The following is a 19,155-nucleotide window of genomic DNA, read 5'->3' as shown; positions in this document are numbered from 1 at the left end:
TTTTCTTTGTTGGATTATTTTCTCTTTTTCTTTCTTTGTATGTTTTGTTAATTGCTTGGATCCATGTGTGCCAAAATAAAAAAAAAAAAAACAGTTCTACTATTCTTACCGGTACCGGTTATCACTCCGATACTAAAATGCTATTCTTATTGGTACTTTATAGAGAAAATTAACAACATAATTAAAATGGCTTTATTTTATATGTACAATTTATCTTAAACAGACCCAGATTTGCAGAGAGGCCTTACAGTGCTCGGGGGGGCACTTTTTTTTTTTTTTTAGGTCAGAAGTGTAAAGTCCCATTTAATCAGGGGTTTCTCCCCCAGGATATATAAAAATTTAAACTATTGAATATGCAATTATAACGTAGTTTGAGAAAAAAAGAGCAAACCTCTCATGTCTGACACGTGAACAAAGCACAGAGCTGTAGCGCAAGCGCAGGCTAAACGCATGTGAAAGCAGTTTAAATACACCTCTAATACTGGGCTACTGAATAGGATTTAAAAACTTCATGCGCCTCCGTTATGCACCAAATGCAAGTACGCGCTAAACATTCTCGAGAGATTATTGTTACCAGCAGGACACGCAACGCATACCCAACGCGAGTTACCCGTAACAGTGAAATTCACTGTTTCTTTCACTCTCTTCTAGGACCCTCTGTGGTTCTTGATTAAAGAAATGCTGTATATCCATCTTTTAGTTTAGTATAGTTCTGTGTGCATGTGACAGAGAGAGACAGAGAGAACTTTCCTGAATTTCTCCAGTGTCATGTCCCGGCCGTTTCCAGGCTTCAGCCCATATGGCCTTTCTTCATTTAGTTCTGTTCCTTTGGCATCAGCCTCGTTTTGTTAATTACCTTTTTCTTCATGTGGGTTTTTTTTTTCCATGTTCTGATTTTTGCTTTGTCACTTTCTTCCTTTGTTACTTTTCACCTCAGTTATGTTTTAGTCTTGTTTTGTTATTGCCTCTTTCTTCACGTTTATTCAATGTTCTCATATTGCTTTGTCACTTTCTTTCTTTGTTACTTTACAGCTATGTTTTAGTTCCATTCTAGTTTATTCACAGTCTTTTTTTATGTTTCAGCATTTAGTGTTTGTTTGCTTATGTTACTGTTCTCTCTTCTGTTGAGTATTTGGGTATTTCTGGTTTTGGTTTTCAGTTTTGTTTTCTTGTAGTTTCTTCTGTCTGTTCTAAGTAGGTTTATTGTATTATTTCCCATGATTCTACTTATCACGTTCTTGTATGCTTTTCAGTTTTGATCAAGTTAGGGTGGTGTTCATGGTTTTCTTTGTACTATCTTTTATTGTCATGTTTGTATCTGATCACCTTTCTCTTGCTCCTGCTTGTCAGTCTCTCATTGTTTCCACAGTCTTTTCCGGATCACTGCACTCTCAGTTCCGCACCTGCACTTTGTCCTCTCAGTCAGCCACGCCCCTTCATCTGTCATTCTCTTGCCCATTTGTCACTGCCCTTCTGCATCATTGGCCTCTTAGCTGTCACCTGACCACGCCCCCCTTTCCAGGCCTTTCCTCCTCCACGTGCACCTCATTTCCTGATTAACACCTGTCCCTATTTAACCTGCGTCTGTTCACTTCTTCCCCGCTCGTTCGTTGATTCACTCACGTACCAGCCTCTTGTTTCGTTCTTGTTTTGCCAAGCCTTGCTTTTGGACTCTGTTTTGTGTTCTGGATCCTGTTTTTTGCCTCTGCTCTGACATACCTGTTTGCTCATGTTTTGACCTTGCTTGTTCTTTGGACCACGTCTTCAGCTTAATCCTTGTCAAGTACTTTTGCTCCGTGGACTGCCTTGCTGTTATCGATCCCAAGCCTGAATAAACCACCCTTTAAGTATATTTCCTTTTGTCGAGCCTGCATTTGTGTCCTGCCCTCGTCCAGTCCTGACAGAACGAACGAGCCAGACATGGACGCAGCGGGCTCGAATCCGGTCGCCAGGAATCAAGACGCTGATACAATCAAGAGGATTTTTGATGACCTTCAATTTTTTTTTATTTGTTTTCGTGACTGTTTCTCTCCAAAAGATAAATTTGATTATCTTGAGCAGGCATGGGAAATCGTGGAAGCCAATGAATGGCTTTATGAACGCTTCCCTGATCTGCAAGACCTGGACACAATTTTTTCTGGCACTAAACTTCCTGACTGGATAAAACATCCAGAGGCCCACCCGTGTTCACAGCCCCTGCCTGTCGATGACGACGCTGAATGGAGAGATTGTGATGACGATGACGAAGACAATTCGTCGGAGTCAGAGCAGTTTATAGTACAGGACTCGGTAAACGTGTTGTTCAAGGTACAGGACTTGTTTTATGAATACCATGACAATCTGAGTCCACAGAACCGATGTCGCGTTCTGTCGGACCTTGATCAGCTGTTACAAGCCGAGCATGACGTGGTTCGCTCCTTTCCTGACCTTGAGAACATAAAGGCTCAGTTTAAGCAGGGCCTTCTTCCGCCATGTATCGAAGATCCGATGGAGTTCATGTTTGAATCAGACATCACTGCAGCCTGTTCGTCCGCACCACGGCACATAACGATATCAGATGCAGCCTGGTGTGCATCAGGAAAAGAACCGGCTGCACCTGCAAAGCCGAAGACACCGGGACCACGGCCACGCTCAACACCCATGCAAGCCCCTTCACGAGCACCACCTAAGTCCGCACCACGAACGACTCACGTGGCTTCCACACGCTCGCTTCGGACCGAAGCGGAGCCGGCCTCCTCATGCCCGACTTCCCAACGTCTCCGGGCCACGACAACGGCTGTTCTCAGCCTTCCTCCTGTTCCAGCTCCTCGACAGCCCTGCGCGCCTGTGCCACCGAAGACCGTGCGCTTCGCACCTGCGGCACCTCCCGCCAAACCAGTCTCTCCAGCATCACTCCAGCGGTTGCTCCAGACTCCACGCCAGCTGCACCAGCGGCTACTCCAGTCTCCATGCCAGCGGCACCAGCGACGCTTCCAGCCGGCCCGGTCTCCATGTGCACTGCACCAGCGACTGGAGCGATCTCCGCACCTGTGGCACCTCCCGCCGAACCAGTCTCTGTGCGCATCACTCCAGCGGTTGCTCCAGACTCCACGCCAGCTGCACCAGCGGCTGCTCCAGTCTCCACGCCAGCGGCACCTGCGACGCTTCCAGCCAGCCCGGTCTCCATGCGCAATGCGCCAGCGACTGGAGCAATCTCTGCACCTGCGGCACCAGCGACTGCTCCAGACTCCACGCCCACGGCTGCTTTGGACTTTGCGCCCACCGCGCCAGCACCTGTTCCAGCACACGCCGCACCACAACCAGTCTCAAGGCCAGACGGTACGTTGTTCGCACGCATGCCGTCGGAACCTTCCCCTCCTGCGCCTCCTCATCCTGCTCCAGCTTCACTGTCGGCACAGAAGATGACGATCGAGGACGCAAACCTGGAGATGGTTAGTGACATTTTGCTTGAACTGTATTTGTTGCGGGTCTATTTTGTACTCACGTTGTTTACCTCTGTGCTTTGTTGGTTCAAAGCCCCACGCCTCCTCCTGGGGTGGACCATGTCTGACCTTGACTCACAGTTTCAGAGCGTCATGACCTGGCTGTTGGGTAAAATTATTTTGTTCTTAGGGGTCTCCCCAGGGGGCGGTTGTGGGTTCATGGAAACATTTTCCTTCTCACGCCTGTTAAAATTCTCTCTCACGTCTCCTAGTACTTCTGGCCATGCCATTTATCCACAGACTTTGATTAACCTTCTCGTGCAATACATTCAGCACCCTGAGCAAATACAGGATTTTCTGGTTGGTACTTGTGTTGGTCTGGTTTTGATTGTTTTCTGTCTGCACTTTTGCTCGTTTATGGGGATTTTTTGCTTTTTTGGGGTTTTGTTCAAGAACTTTTATTTACTGTATGAGGGCTCTTTTCTGTCTTGTTTTTGTCATTGTTGTAAGGTAGTGTGTATGCACCTAAATGTCTTGTGTTACAGTACCTGGAATGTGAACGCCCTCTGTTTTGCTTGTGGCTTAGCTCTACTCCCTTTTGCCCAGTGGCTTCTACGCACGGTGGGACTCCTCCTGAGGAGGTTGTTTACTGTACACCACTGCTTTGGAGCTATTCGTCCTAAACCTGGCCCCGATGGTTCTTTGGGAACTACTATAGGGGCCGGTTTGTCCCAAGGCCGAGTTCCTGATGTCTCCACGCCCGTTTCTCCACGGGTCCACTCCCCTAACCTCATGGAAACTCACGACCCGGGGGTGTGTCACGTGCCCAGGCCCTTTGTTGAGCCGTATTGTCGCCCGCCTGGGGGCCTCTTTCCTTCCTTGGCTATGCCCAGTTTTGGGTCCCTCGACCGCCTGCCCGGGTGTTGTTATTCCATGTTTCCTCTGCCTGTTTTGCTGGGGTCTGTTGTCAGACATCCCTGGGGTTTTGTTTTTTTTCGGCCCTCTTGTGGCTCTCCTCTCTCGTTCTGCCCTCCGTCCTGTTCCCCCTGCCGCCCTCCCAGTGTCGGGTTCCTGGGCGGATGCCCGGGGGCACCCGCTTGGGGGTGGGGTACTGTCATGTCCCGGCCGTTTCCAGGCTTCAGCCCATATGGCCCTTCTTCATTTAGTTTGTCCTCTCAGTCAGCCACGCCCCTTCATCTGTCATTCTCTTGCCCATTTGTCACCGCCCTTCTGCATCATTGGACTCTTAGCTGTCACCTGACCATGCCCCCCCTTTCCAGGCCTTTCCTCCTCCACGTGCACCTCATTTCCTGATTAACACCTGTCCCTATTTAACCTGCGTCTGTTCACTTCTTCCCCGCTCGTTCGTTGATTCACTCACGTACCAGCCTCTTGTTTCGTTCTTGTTTTGCCAAGCCTTGTTTTTGGACTCTGTTTTGTGTTCTGGATCCTGTTTTTTGCCTCTGCTCTGACATACCTGTTTTCTCATGTTTTGACCTTGCTTGTTCTTTGGACCACGTCTTCAGCTTAATCCTTGTCAAGTACTTTTGCTCCGTGGACTGCCTTGCTGTTATCGATCCCAAGCCTGAATAAACCACCCTTTAAGTATATTTCCTTTTGTCGAGCCTGCATTTGTGTCCTGCCCTCGTCCAGTCCTGACATTCAGCACCAAAAACAGTACACTTAAGAGGTGGACCTTTCAGAATTTAGCCCTGTGGCCCATTCAATACCGTTTGGTACACGTGCCTACTTCAATACCTTGCTTGTCATTGAAATGAGCACACTGGAGGCAGAACTTTTCAGTCGACCCTGATAGTGATTTAAATCCAGTGATCAGCAGTTGTATTATAAATGCACGTGTTTATTAACCGCAACAAAACTCTGCAGCCATACTTTTGACTTTCACTAAATAAGCATAAATTACAACATCTGAAGGGGGGGTCTACATAATGCACTCTAAAACATTGCAGCTGCATTTAGTTATGTCCACTTGCTACCTCTCTTTAACATCAAGAGCTCTAACAAGTTTTAGATGTTGAACTCAACTTTACAACTCAACTTGAAGAGGATTTATTTGTGTAAAATCTCAGCAAATTGCAGTTATCTATCACACAGGCTGTCATTGCAATTGCAATGTGATTAATTATGTAGCCCTAAACAATGACAAAACATGCTGAGGACCACAATTCAGCTCAGTTTTGGGGCTTAGAGAGTAGTTGCCAGCAATGCAACATGTATCATACTTCTTGAAATTTGCCTCAAACAACAAAATGACCAGTATACATGTAATTTTTTATGTATGTGGAGTTGCATCAGGAAGGGCATCTACTGCAAATCTTAAATAAACAAAAATAAATTGCAAATCCGTGCTAATTTTGCTGTGGTGACCCCAACTGAAACTAAAACCTCAACTTACTATTGTTTTAACAATGGCAGATTTTCTGTTTTCATGTCCATATGTTACCAGCCGAATAACAATAAATAAAAGCAAATATATGTCCATCACGATTATACGTTGTTTAAATTTCTGATTTTAATAATAAATCAGTTAAAAGCAAGCTTGATTTCAAAGTCAACATAGTTCAAACTGCACCACTTCATTCTTAAATATTACAAATAGTAAGCCAAAGACCCAAAACATCCACTATGACTAACACTCTACTACTTTGAAAAATATTACATAATTGTTCAAAGTAGTAGAAATGTCTTAAAAGTGGAACTTTAAGGGGGTTGTAAAAAACTTGCTCCAAATCAACATGCAGATCCACTTTAGATCTGCTGTGCTGACCCAAAGTGAAAACAAGGGAGAAACTGAAGGGACTTACTAGGAGCTACGGGCAGTTAAAGGAACAGTGCCCAGGAACCAGTGGCAGATCTTAACACCCTGCCATGGTTACTGGGTGTGTAAAGAGGCCCATCCTAATAACCATGTTTTTTAAATGACAGGAGGAAACCAGACTGCCCAGATACAACATGCACACTCAACACAGAAAGGAAATGGGCATGGGTGGATTTGAACCCCAGACCTTCTTGCTGTGAGGCAAGAGTCTTAATCACTGTACTGTCTGCCCATATAACTGTATTAGCATGTATTCAATTAAAATTCAGCTTCTACGACGACATATACCACAGTCAACAGTTACCTTAAAATCTGTCACTGTATGTACATTTACTACACTACTCACTACTGTGAACACACTTTTGCAGGAAATACAAAGTTACAAACTCCTAAGTTAAAAAATAAATAAAATAATAACAAGCTTTAATTTTTTTTAAACCCACAATAGGGCTGTTCATGTTATATAGTGAAAAAATAAAAGTTGTGAGAGACTTCGGGCCACATCTTTTTGTTCCATTTGGGGTTTTATAGGTGCAGACCAAATCTGAACTCAATCATATAAAATTTAGAGGGTCCTCCACAGTGACATTTTCCTCTCCCTCCGCTGACAAGGCAACGTCACCCTAACGGGAGAACACTCTGATGTCATTATTTTTGTTTTACAGGTACATGTGATGGCTTCTAATCGCAAAGTGGTGGTTGATTGGTCACCCAGAGGAGAACATTACTGGAATTACTGGATTACTAAATTGCTTGTTTGGGGAAAATTGTTGCTGCAATAGGATTAATAACACACTGACACTGTGGGGGACCCCTAAACAATGTCCGATTACAATAAAATTTGACACAGAGCTTTTATTTTATTAGTGGAACAAGAACAACATGTGGCCCAAAACATTCTGTAACATTTGAGATTTTGAACAGGTGTAACCCACAATGTATTTTTTTTTAGCTGAAGACATGAACGCCTGCAATTTCTTGAGGATTTTTTTTTCCAGAATAACATTTAACCAAGACGTAAAAACAAGAATCTAAATTTCCCATCTAAAACGCTTGAGTTGACAAAGAATCAATTTAACTCATCTTGAATCCGTGCTACATGAGTAAAGCAGCATGGTGTGAGGAGAAGAAGGGAACTGGGAAAAGGTGAATAAAAAGGGGACCATACCAACCTGCTCTCACTGCATTGCTCCTTCTTCTCTCGGACCTTCAGCCACTTCCTCAACAGAAAACGTTTGCGCCGAGGGGATGCACTGGGTGTGGAACAGCGAGACCAGGAAGAAGGTGCATCTTCATCACTGGAGGGTGTGATCTCAATGGAAGGCAGCTGTAAGTACTCCTTGGAGCCGGAACGTGACAGAGGTGGAAGGTGACTGTTGGTTAGCAACTCCCTCTCACTTGGTACATTCCTCATGCGGCGCATCTTGAAACGCTTGCGACGGAGTGTCGGAGTTGAGGAGCTGGATCGTACTGAGCCATCAGACACAGGGTTGCTTCCACCATCTGAGTATAAAGGAGCATCACTCGGGACGCTCACCTGGAGTGCAGGGGGCCTTAGCGTGTCACACATTGTCCAGACTAGTTCTCTAACATGCAAATACAACCGCTACAGGACTTCTTTACCGAGATCCTTTGAAGAGAAGAAACGTACTGGCTGCAGCCTTGACGGTCTCCTCAATTCATTTGATGTGTCCAAAAGCTTGATCACGTGCCAGTCCAGAAAAAAATAAAATAAAATAAAAAGATTAGTTGACAAGTCCTACAACTTGTCTGCTGGGTATCAGTTCAGTTGCTGGCTGACAAAGTGAAGAACAGTCTTGTGGCAGTAAACTCTCAGGCTGCAGAGGAGAGGGCTGGATTAGATAACAAATGGGGTTCTGTTCTGTTAGCGGCCGATAAAACATGTATAAGGCCTGTCAGGGAGTGTAACACAACTCCTTTGCAGGTCCTCTCCAGGGACAGGAAGGCCAAATTACACAAAGTCATTCACACAGTGGCCACCTTGTTGTCCAAGCCACCAAAGCCGTTACCTTAGATGCTACCGCTTATGCTAAAGAGGAAGGCACCAACTGTCAGCCCTTGAATATTGATGTTGGATAAAAGCTGGAATGGTGTGGTGTTGTTACTTCATTCTCATTTTTAGGTCACTGTTGCCGAGGGAGAACATCTTGGCTGGGTTTGTTCCCATGCTGGAGGGTGACGTGTGAAGTGTATAACTGCCTCCACGCAGTTACTGCCTAAAGGTTAGAAGGGAGGTGATAGGACTGAAAGGTACATACAAGGCAAAGCATAATGATGACAAAGGTGTGCATATAAAACAGCTAGATAATCAAGAATGCAGGTGCACTGTACATGCAGAAACTAGAAAACTAGTCACATCAAACAGGCAGGGAATGCACACAAACAACCAAACAAACATGCTCACACATCGATGCACAACCACTGGCAATAATTATGGAATCAGCGGCCTTGGAGGATGTTCATTCAGTTGTTTAATTTTGTAGAAAAAAAAAAGCAGATCACAGACATGACACAAAACTAAAGTCATTTCAAATGGCAACTTTCTGGCTTTAAGAAACACTATAAGAAATCAGGAAAAATAATTGTGGCAGTCAGTAACGGTTACTTTTTTAGACCAAGCAGAGGGAAAAAAAAATATGGATTCACTCAATTCTGAGGAATAAATTATGGACTCACCCTGTAAATTTTCATCCCCAAAACTAACACCTGCATCATATCAGATCTGCTCGTTAGTCTGCATCTAAAAAGGAGTGATCACACCTTGGAGAGCTGTTGCACCAAGTGGACTGACATGAATCATGGCTCCAACACGAGAGATGTCAATTGAAACAAAGGAGAGGATTATCAAACACTTAAGAGGGTAAATCATCATGCAATGTTGCAAAAGATGTTGGTTGTTCACAGTCAGCTGTGTCTAAACTCTGGACCCAATACAAACAACATGAGAAGGTTGTTAAAGGCAAACATACTGGTAGACCAAGGAAGACATCAAAGCGTCAAGACAGAAAACTTAAAGCAATATGTCTCAAAAATCGAAAATGCACAACAAAACAAATGAGGAACGAATGGGAGGAAACTGGAGTCAACGTCTGTGACCGAACTGTAAGAAACCGCCTAAAGGAAATGGGATTTACATACAGAAAAGCTAAACGAAAGCCATCATTAACACCTAAACAGAAAAAACAAGGTTACAGTGGGCTAAGGAAAAGCAATCGTGGACGGTGGATGACTGGAGGAAAGTCATATTCAGTGATGAATCTCGAATCTGCATTGGGCAAGGTGATGATGCTGGAACTTTTGTTTGGTGCCGTTCCAATGAGATTTATAAAGATGACTGCTTGAAGAGAACATGTAAATTTCCACAGTCATTGATGATATGAGGCTGCATGTCAGGTAAAGGCACTGGGGAGATGGCTGTCATTACATCATCAATAAATGCACAAGTTTACGTTGATATTTTGGACACTTTTCTTATCCCATCAATTGAAAGGATGTTTGGGGATGATTAAATCATTTTTCAAGATGATAATGCATCTTGCCATAGAGCAAAAACTGTGAAACATTCCTTGCAAAAAGACACATAGGGTCAATGTCATGGCCTGCAAATAGTCCGGATCTTCCATAATTTTTCCTCAGAATTGAGTGATTCCATATTTTTTTCCCTCTGCTTGGTCTAAAAAAGTAACCGTTACTGACTGCCACAATTTTTTTTCCCTGATTTCTTATAGTGTTTCTTAAAGCCAGAAAGTTGCCATTTGAAATGACTTTAGTTTTGTGTCATGTCTGTGATCTGCTTTTCTTCTACAAAATTAAACAACTGAATGAACATCCTCCGAGGTCGGTGATTCCATAATTTTTGCCAGGGGTTGTATTATTTTCTACATTTTTACCCTGCCGACATCCACCACCATGCATCAGCCCCAACTAATTAAACAATCAACCATCAACTATTTTCTTCACCAAAGACATTGTGTCAAACACTGTACATCACAGACCTTCTTCTTGTCACCAATAACAGAAAAATCCCGAGCTTCCACAAATCAACATCTGAGTACAAACAAGTTGTTTCATGTTATAAAGGCCAGAACATAAAAATCATAAACAGACAGAACAAAAACCACCAAAGTGAAATCGTCTCTTCATAAATGAGAAAACAATACCATCCTACATAATGCTACCAAATATGAAAGAAATTAGTTGTTTTTTTTTGACAAAGTATGAACTTGTGAAATTTCATTCAGTGTTGAAGATAAGGAATTGGCGGAGGTAACAAACAAACAGGGGTGAAAACATAACCTCTGCCCAACTTTGTTGGTGGAGGTAATAATGCAAATACATTACCCCAATAGAGCGCTTCGCTCTCAGACTGCAGGCTTACTTGTAGTTCCTAGGGTTTGTAAGAGTAGAATGGGAGGCAGAGCCTTCAGCTTTCAGGCTCCTCTCCTGTGGAACCAGCTCCCAATTCAGATCAGGGAGACAGACACCCTCTCTACTTTTAAGATTAGGCTTAAAACTTTCCTTTTTGCTAAAGCTTATAGTTAGGGCTGGATCAGGTGACCCTGAACCATCCCTTAGTTATGCTGCTATAGACGTAGACTGCTGGGGGGTTCCCATGATGCACTGTTTCTTTCTCTTTTTGCTCTGTATGCACCACTCTGCATTTAATCATTAGTGATCGATCTCTGCTCCCCTCCACAGCATGTCTTTTTCCTGGTTCTCTCCCTCAGCCCCAACCAGTCCCAGCAGAAGACTGCCCCTCCCTGAGCCTGGTTCTGCTGGAGGTTTCTTCCTGTTAAAAGGGAGTTTTTCCTTCCCACTGTAGCCAAGTGCTTGCTCACAGGGGGTCGTTTTGACCGTTGGGGTTTTACATCATTATTGTATGGCCTTGCCTTACAATATAAAGCGCCTTGGGGCAACTGTTTGTTGTGATTTGGCGCTATATAAAAAAAAAATTGATTGATTGAATTGATTAACACAATGACGGTGTAGAGCAGGGCTAGATTTTTAAACTGTTTTATATCTACAATTGCAGTTTTAGAGTGGTGTGGTTTTAAAGCCCTGGTCCCACCAAATAATGAGCTACGTAGCATGTTTCTTTGGTACAAGTCGTTATTCAACAATCATGGGAGAACAGTGGCTCTTAGAGGCTTAGAATATTCGGCTAACGAGGCTCATCTCTGAGCGTGGCGCTAATTTCAAGAGGTTCAAAATTTAGCAACAACAGCATGCGCAGTTTGTGTACGGGGTACTACGAAGACAAACGAGGATTTTAGAGGCATGTTTGTGGTGAAAAGCCCATTATCCGAGCACCTGGCAGCTATGAGGACAGGGCAGGTTATTTTGGCTCAGCCCTCTCACGCACTTCATCATTACAATCCCACCTGCTCTGTGCGCTGGACGCTGTATGCAAAATTATTATTTTGTAGCGGATTAATCATTTTCTGTCAGAGTTTGGATGTTGAAAACACCTCTAATCACTTCTGGAATCATAGAGGACCATTACAGCTGGAGTTTTTATTTTATGTCTTTTTTAATCTCTCTCTCTCATGTGCTGCATGAGGTGGAGAACAGCCTAAAAGGTAATTATTTGTAATGTTTATATTGTAATAGTTTGGTAAAACAGTTGCATGTTCATTCCTTCTTCATAGGCCTTTTCTCTCAAAGATTCTTGAGAGGGTAGTTGTAAAACAGCTAACTGATCACCTGCAGAGGAATGGTCTATTTGAAGAGGTTCAGTCAGGTTTTAGAATTCATCATAGTACAGAAACAGCATTAGTGAAGGTTACAAATGATCTTCTTATGGCTTCGGACAGTGGACTTATCTCTGTGCTTGTTCTGTTGGACCTCAGTGCTGCTTTTGATACTGTTGACCATAAAATTTTATTACAGAGATTAGAGCATGTCATAGGTATTAAAGGCACTGCGCTGTGGTGGTTTGAATCATATTTGTCTAATAGATTACAGTTTGTTCATGTAAATGGGGAATCTTCTTCACAGACTAAAGTTAATTATGGAGTTCCACAAGGTTCTGTGCTAGGACCAATTTTATTCACTTTATACATGCTTCCCTTAGGCAGTATTATTAGACGGTATTGCTTAAATTTTCATTGTTACGCAGATGATACCCAGCTTTATCTATCCATGAAGCCAGAGGACACACACCAATTAGCTAAACTGCAGGATTGTCTTACAGACATAAAGACATGGATGACCTCTAATTTCCTGCTTTTAAACTCAGATAAAACTGAAGTTATTGTACTTGGCCCCACAAATCTTAGAAGCATGGTGTCTAACCAGATCTTTACTCTGGATGGCATTTCCCTGACCTCTAGTAATACTGTGAGAAATCTTGGAGTCATTTTTGATCAGGATATGTCATTCAAAGCGCATATTAAACAAATATGTAGGACTGCCTTTTTGCATTTACGCAATATCTCTAAAATCAGAAAGGTCTTGTCTCAGAGTGATGCTGAAAAACTAATTCATGCATTTATTTCCTCTAGGCTGGACTATTGTAATTCTTTATTATCAGGTTGTCCTAAAAGTTCCCTAAAAAGCCTTCAGTTAATTCAAAATGCTGCAGCTAGAGTACTGACGGGGACTAGCAGGAGAGAGCATATCTCACCCGTGTTGGCCTCTCTTCATTGGCTTCCTGTTAATTCTAGAATAGAATTTAAAATTCTTCTTCTTACTTATAAGGTTTTGAATAATCAGGTCCCATCTTATCTTAGGGACCTCGTAGTACCATATCACCCTAATAGAGCGCTTCACTCTCAGACTGCAGGCTTACTTGTAGTTCCTAGGGTTTGTAAGAGTAGAATGGGAGGCAGAGCCTTCAGCTTTCAGGCTCCTCTCCTGTGGAACCAGCTCCCAATTCAGATCAGGGAGACAGATACCCTCTCTACTTTTAAGATTAGGCTTAAAACTTTCCTTTTCGCTAAGGCTTATAGTTAGGGCTGGATCGGGTGACCCTGGACTATCCCTTGGTTATGCTGCTTTAGACGTAGACTGTGGGGGGATTCCCATGATGCACTGTTTCTTTCTCTTTTTGCTCTGTATGCATCACTCCGCATTTAATCATTGGTGATCGATCTCTGCCCCCCTCCACAGCATGTCTTTTTCCTGGTTCTTTCCCTCAGCCCCAACCAGTCTCAGCAGAAGACTGCCCCTCCCTGAGCCTGGTTCTGCTGGAGGTTTCTTCCTGTTAAGAGGGAGTTTTTCCTTCCCACTGTTGCCAAGTGCTTGCTCACAGGGGGTCGTTTTGACCGTTGGGGTTTTTCATAATTATTGTATGGCCTTGCCTTACAATATAAAGCGCCTTGGGGCAACTGTTTTTTGTGATTTGGCGCTATATAAAAAAAAGTTGATTGATTGATTGATAGGCAGCTGTAAAAGTATGTTTATGATAGATTTAACATCTGGTTATAATGGATGAGATGAGCTCCGTGTGCGCACTGGCGCAATTACTCACACTCAAGATGAGCATTTACGCAGAACACATGCACGCAAAAGAGTGATTTTGCAGACAATAATGGACGAATACAAAGTTAAAAGTTGGATCACCTGTGTCAAAATGACTGCAAAGCCATGGAAGAAGCAAGTGAGAAGAAGTGCAGAGGCAACTGTCGTTTTTTTGCGGAAGTGATCCACACAGGTGTAAGACACCACAAAGCGGCCACCTCAATGTGGTGTCTTGTTTGTTCACAGAAAAATCTCTCCAGATTAGTTCTTCTTCCTTCATTTTTTCAACCTTGCACTGTGTGCACATGCAGAACTGCTGCATTTAATGACTGGTGAACAGCAGCCTGGCACATGGATGTGCACACCAGCTAGACTGTGCAGGAGTGTCTTTTTTTTGGACTGCGTTTAAAAACTGTGACATCTTGAATGGATGCTGTGAATTGAAAACCCACACTTCAAAAGGGACCATGTGTGGGAAGGGTGGAGGGTTGGACCAAACCCATGCACCAATGTCACTCTACATGGATCATATGCAGCAACATAAGCCATTTGAGGCTGGACAGGGCTCAAATGACAGGTCAGTCATGGCTTATTAGAGGCTGATACCTGACACATGCGAGGTACTTAGAGGTACATAGAGGTTTCTTCGTAGCGGATACGTGATAGATTTATACGTGGATCATTTTTCACAGATTTATTATTTGGTGGGACCAAGGCGAATTAGGCTGTAAACCAGGGGTTCTCAACCTTTTTGACCTCAGGGCCCAATTTTCCCCAGTACAAAGTGGCCCAGGGCCCATTTAAATATTAATTCTTTATTAATACTTTTATATTAATACTTTCAATTCAATTGATCAGAATCTTGGTTTGAATTCAAAAACTAATCAAGTCCACTTACAGTTTAACAAGCTAAAACCCTGTAAAATAAATGATATGATACATTGTGATCATCTCAGACATCTCTTTTATATTGTGTATGTAAACCTGCACATACAACACTGAAAAGGCGAACAATCTAACAAATCAAGTTGCTTCAAGAACTAAAGGCTCAAGTCAAGCTTATTAAAAAAAAAAAAAAAAAATCAGAAATACAAAAATATTTGGATTTAGATACTAAGAGAAATTCTGATAAATAATCGGTGGTACTAAAATAAACACATTCAAAATAATAAAAATTAAATAAAGTGCAACTGAAAATATTGCCTGATAAACTACTGATGAATTTGACAATTTGTTTGATGCCATGCCAACAATACGGCGGCTCACAGTGTTGTTTGAGAGTGGGACGGTCATCAGCTTCTTGACAGCAGCCTCTCCTATCATCTCACGGCACATGTCCACAGTGGCAAGTAGAACCAATTCCTCCACTATGGTGACCGCCTTCTTACTCTGCGCCACACGTCTGGCTACGAGGTAGCTTGCTTTTAAAGCACATTTATAGAGTCACCAATCAGTGACACGATAGAACTTTTCTGCATCTATAGCCCAGTTTCTTTTCTCATGAAAAAAGAAAAAAAAAATCAACTGGCTTCCCAAATAGCTTTGGAGGTTTGGTTTTGAGGTGCCGCCTTAGTTTTGAAGGCTTCAGTGCTTTGTTGGCTAGCGTTAACCCACACTTAACATACTGGACTCTCGGCTCTGCCTCGCTGCCTCTGTTCACAAAGCCGAACTGAATAAAATCAGGGTTGTATTTGCGCATAAATTTTGCCTTTGAGGACTTCCATCTTCATTTTTTCACTTTAAAAAGTGACCTAAACTTTCCATAGCTTCAACGTTTGCAGCTGGCTTCTTCTGCTGCTGCTCTGCTCTCACTGCCACCAAGAAGTGGGAAGCTGCATTGCGGTCCCGCGGCACCTCACGGCTCACAGGTGCAGAACTGAAAGTTTTTAGTGGCCCAGTAGTTGGCACTCATGGCCCAATGATGGGCCGCAGCCCCATGGTTGAGAATAACTGCTCTAAACGGTATTATTGTCCTGTTGAGGTAATGGTCTGGACACCTGCCATGTGTGAAGTGTTCCCACTTAAAGATGATTTCAGCGCCTTACCAGAAATTTGTCATAAGTACATTTATTGACTACCTCAAAGCAGCAGTGGTCTTCGTGGCCACCAGAACCCTGTCATCATTAGCAACACATTTCAGATTTTTTTTTATTTGTGAAGGGACAGTGCAAGTTCATCACCATACTGTGTTGTAAACAAGCCAGATTATAGTCATGAGCTAATTTCCATCTGTTGTCCTGGTAGATGTTTCGCAGCATGTTTTCTATTGTGGGAGGGAACCAGAGTGCTCGGAGACACAGGGAGAACATGTAAACGCCACACAGAAAGGGCAGAAAGCAATCCCATAACCTTCTTGCTGTGAGGCATCAGTACTAACCACTAAGCCACCATGCCGCCCTTGAACAGTTCTGTTTGTCTTTATTTTATGTTATGGTGATTATGCATGTTAAAAGATGGCAAACTGGTTGGTTCAAAACAGGAGGTTGTCTGTCCCTCACTAGTAGGGGCGTCACAGACCCATGGTTTGGATTGGATAAAGTTTTTAAGTTACAGATTGAATAATTTTTGGATCAGAGAAAAACACAAACAAGAAAAACCCTGACAAATACTAACTTGCTTTAAAGTTTTAAAAGGAAAGTTTTTTAAAAAAAGAGAAAAATACGTCAGGATTATCCATTATTTTCTGGAGCCCCATCTTTCTGCCAGCTCGGCCGCAGTGTTTGTTTCTGTGGTTTCAAGATTATACAAGGAAGAGATGACACGCATGTCATCCTCAACTCCTTTAATTTCTGAGAGACTCTTTTCTGTTTTGGGATCCAGAAATGCGCTGAAGCTGCAGTTAGCTGTCTCAAGGACAAAGCTGTTTTCAATGGGCTGCATTCATGACTGCAAGTTGTGCACAGACAGGTGCATTAACCTTCATTCAACCTATGATGTCTTTAATTTCAATACAGTTACAGTAAAATCAAAATCACCATGACACAAAAATCACATGTATGTAAACTTTGCAATCACTCTGCGGCTCACACGCGTGCGGGGAGCTGGTCTGTACAGATCACGGATCACCAGCGCTCACCATCTATGAGAACCCAAAATTTCATTAATAACATTCAGTAGTTGTTTAAGGTTTATGCTGCATTCACATGTTGGAAGCAAGTGGGGAGACAGCAAAATGATTAAACAAACACTACTCTTTAATCTATTTAACAGCTATGTATTCATTTCCAGAGAACTTGTCCATTGCTGTCGTGGGCCAAAGCATACGGAGTGTGGGCCAAATTTAGCCTGGAAGCCCCACATTGCATTGTCCTACTTAAGCAAGTCACAACCACAGAAAGATTGGTGGAAGAATGTTTTGCTGCAGTGTGTGCATGTTTATTTGTGCTTCAGAACATAACTGCTGTGAAACCACTAAAAATGTTTTATTTCTCTGATTCACTGCTTAGTTTTAGCTGAAGACCATCACTGTCTCCATTCACACCGTGGTCCTCTCAACCATCATAGCACTTTCTCTCATTTTGGAATGATCTACAGCAGGCAGTGAAATATGCTCCCATGGTGGAGGTCTCACACACTACAGGTGAGTCCATAAGCACCATGTGCTGCTGTCATGTTTTCCAGACAATTCAGTCATGCAAGCTGATGATTTCTGCAGGTCCATGTCAACTCACTGCACTATTGTACCATAGTAGTATAACATGTTTATATGGGTATACAGGAAAAAAGAACTACAGTCAGGAAGGATAAAATGACACTTCCTAGCCCCCAGCCACCTGGTGCGTGTTCAAGCAACTGACGAGAGCAAACAATGATGTGGAGGCTTACCACAGCCGTCTCAACAGCAAGGCTGGCTGTGGCAACCTGCAGCTGTATATGTTGGTTCCCCTACTTCACAAGGATGTCAAGCTGGTGTTAGTGCAGGGCAAACTTCACAGGAAACAAGACACTCAGGATGATACAGAGGGCCAAGGACCTCTCTACAGCACAGACTGGACAAGAGCTGGATGGAGCTACTAAGCAAAGAAAAAACGCCAATCTCCTGTTTAGATGCATCGACTTAAATTGCTACATATCCAGTTTAACTGCATTTATTTAGTGACTAAACTTATATCTTCTATGTGGTTAAACTGATATCTTCTGTTACACTGTGATTACATTAAGCTCAATAAAATATTTGCTTTGCAAAAAATACAGTTTTTTATTATATCTTAATTATGTTTTGATAAAAATGTGCATTGAGTTGACCTGTTCCTGATTTCTGCTGTATAATTTGCTGTTAGATCTCTCTGTATCAAGTAGAAACGCACAAAATATGTCATTGTTGTCAGTGTAAATTTCATTGTGACCACTTATTGTGATCGTTTTATCCCTCAGCCCTAACATTAGGTTTCACATATTCAAACCTGGAAGCTTCCTAATCGCAGTTTGATCAATGGGCCACTGAGCAGCTCCACTAGGGATCAACATCGAGTGTTTCAGGTCAAGGGTTTGCTCAAGAGCACTTTAGCAGAGTAACTGGGGTTGGATATGTGCACAACATTCTGAGCTGTTTGCTTTGTGTGGGAGCAGGGAAATATGAATTATTTTGGACAAGATGCCATTTCCCGTTACAGTTTAACATGCTGTAGTAGACCTGGGTCAAACTAACTTCACTGGGTGTGAAAAAGCGATGTGGTTAAACGTAGTAGAATGGTTGACAATTTAGCATAATCATTTCAAGCTCCTACTTAACATTTGTTTATGAATATATATCTTTTTAGACTTGCTGAACAGTGTTGTCATATTTCATTATTTTGTAAAAGTAGAAAAAGGCACACTTAAATATTCTAAGCTTGAGAGTGTGTTGATACACCTGTGCACTACAAGTACACGATAAAAAAAAAAAAAAAACTTCTTTCCACAGCAGGATGACCCATAAACGCCTTGTGTCTTATGAACTTTGCCATATGTATAACTGAGGAGTCACCAGATGGACCTACCACAGAGAGGCTTTGCTATTACAGCTGAGGAAAAGATCAGTTTTCCATCACCGTAGTGGCTCAGCAGCTCACAACCACCATCTGATCGTTTGCTTTTCATGCGCTATTACTGACCATCAAAGTTCAGCTCCATTGTTCCCCGCTGCTCTATTCTTAGCACTGCATCCCTGTCAGCACAATGTGAGACTGCAAGCAGATTAGAGGTATGCAAATGCAGATTAAAGCATACATGAAGCATAACGTGGACTGATTAATCAAATTAATCATTTAAAAAGCTGCAGCCTCTGAGTTCTAGGACATGTCTTTGCCAATGGGGGACAAAATATGAAAGAGCTATTTTAATAACCTTCACTGCTGAAAAACAAACGACAAAAACAAGAAGGTTTAAACACCTCATTTGGTTCACTACCTTAACCAAGTGGAAGTGGGGTGG

The 19,155-nt window shown here is 42.8% G+C and overlaps 1 protein-coding gene across 12 annotated transcripts in view; it reads right to left on the bottom strand.

The window, feature by feature from the left end:
* Nucleotides 1-19,155, bottom strand: part of gramd1bb (GRAM domain containing 1Bb) — a 429,520-nt gene that overhangs the window by 283,367 nt on the left and 126,998 nt on the right. For 11 of the 12 annotated variants that reach the window (XM_034168028.1, XM_034168030.1, XM_034168032.1 and 8 more), the window contains exon 2: nt 7,434-8,498. The exons of the other annotated variant lie outside the window; for it this stretch is intronic. In XM_034168028.1, the coding sequence (XP_034023919.1) occupies nt 7,434-7,831 (398 nt within the window). In that variant the 5' untranslated portion in view covers nt 7,832-8,498. The remainder of the gene's footprint in view (nt 1-7,433; nt 8,499-19,155) is intronic. 12 annotated transcript variants of the gene reach the window in all.

This window comes from Thalassophryne amazonica, chromosome 4, assembly GCF_902500255.1.
Source record: "Thalassophryne amazonica chromosome 4, fThaAma1.1, whole genome shotgun sequence".
Taxonomy (NCBI): Eukaryota; Metazoa; Chordata; class Actinopteri; order Batrachoidiformes; family Batrachoididae; genus Thalassophryne; species Thalassophryne amazonica.
Note: the sequence above shows the minus strand (reverse complement) of the source record. Positions and strands in the feature narration are given on the sequence as shown.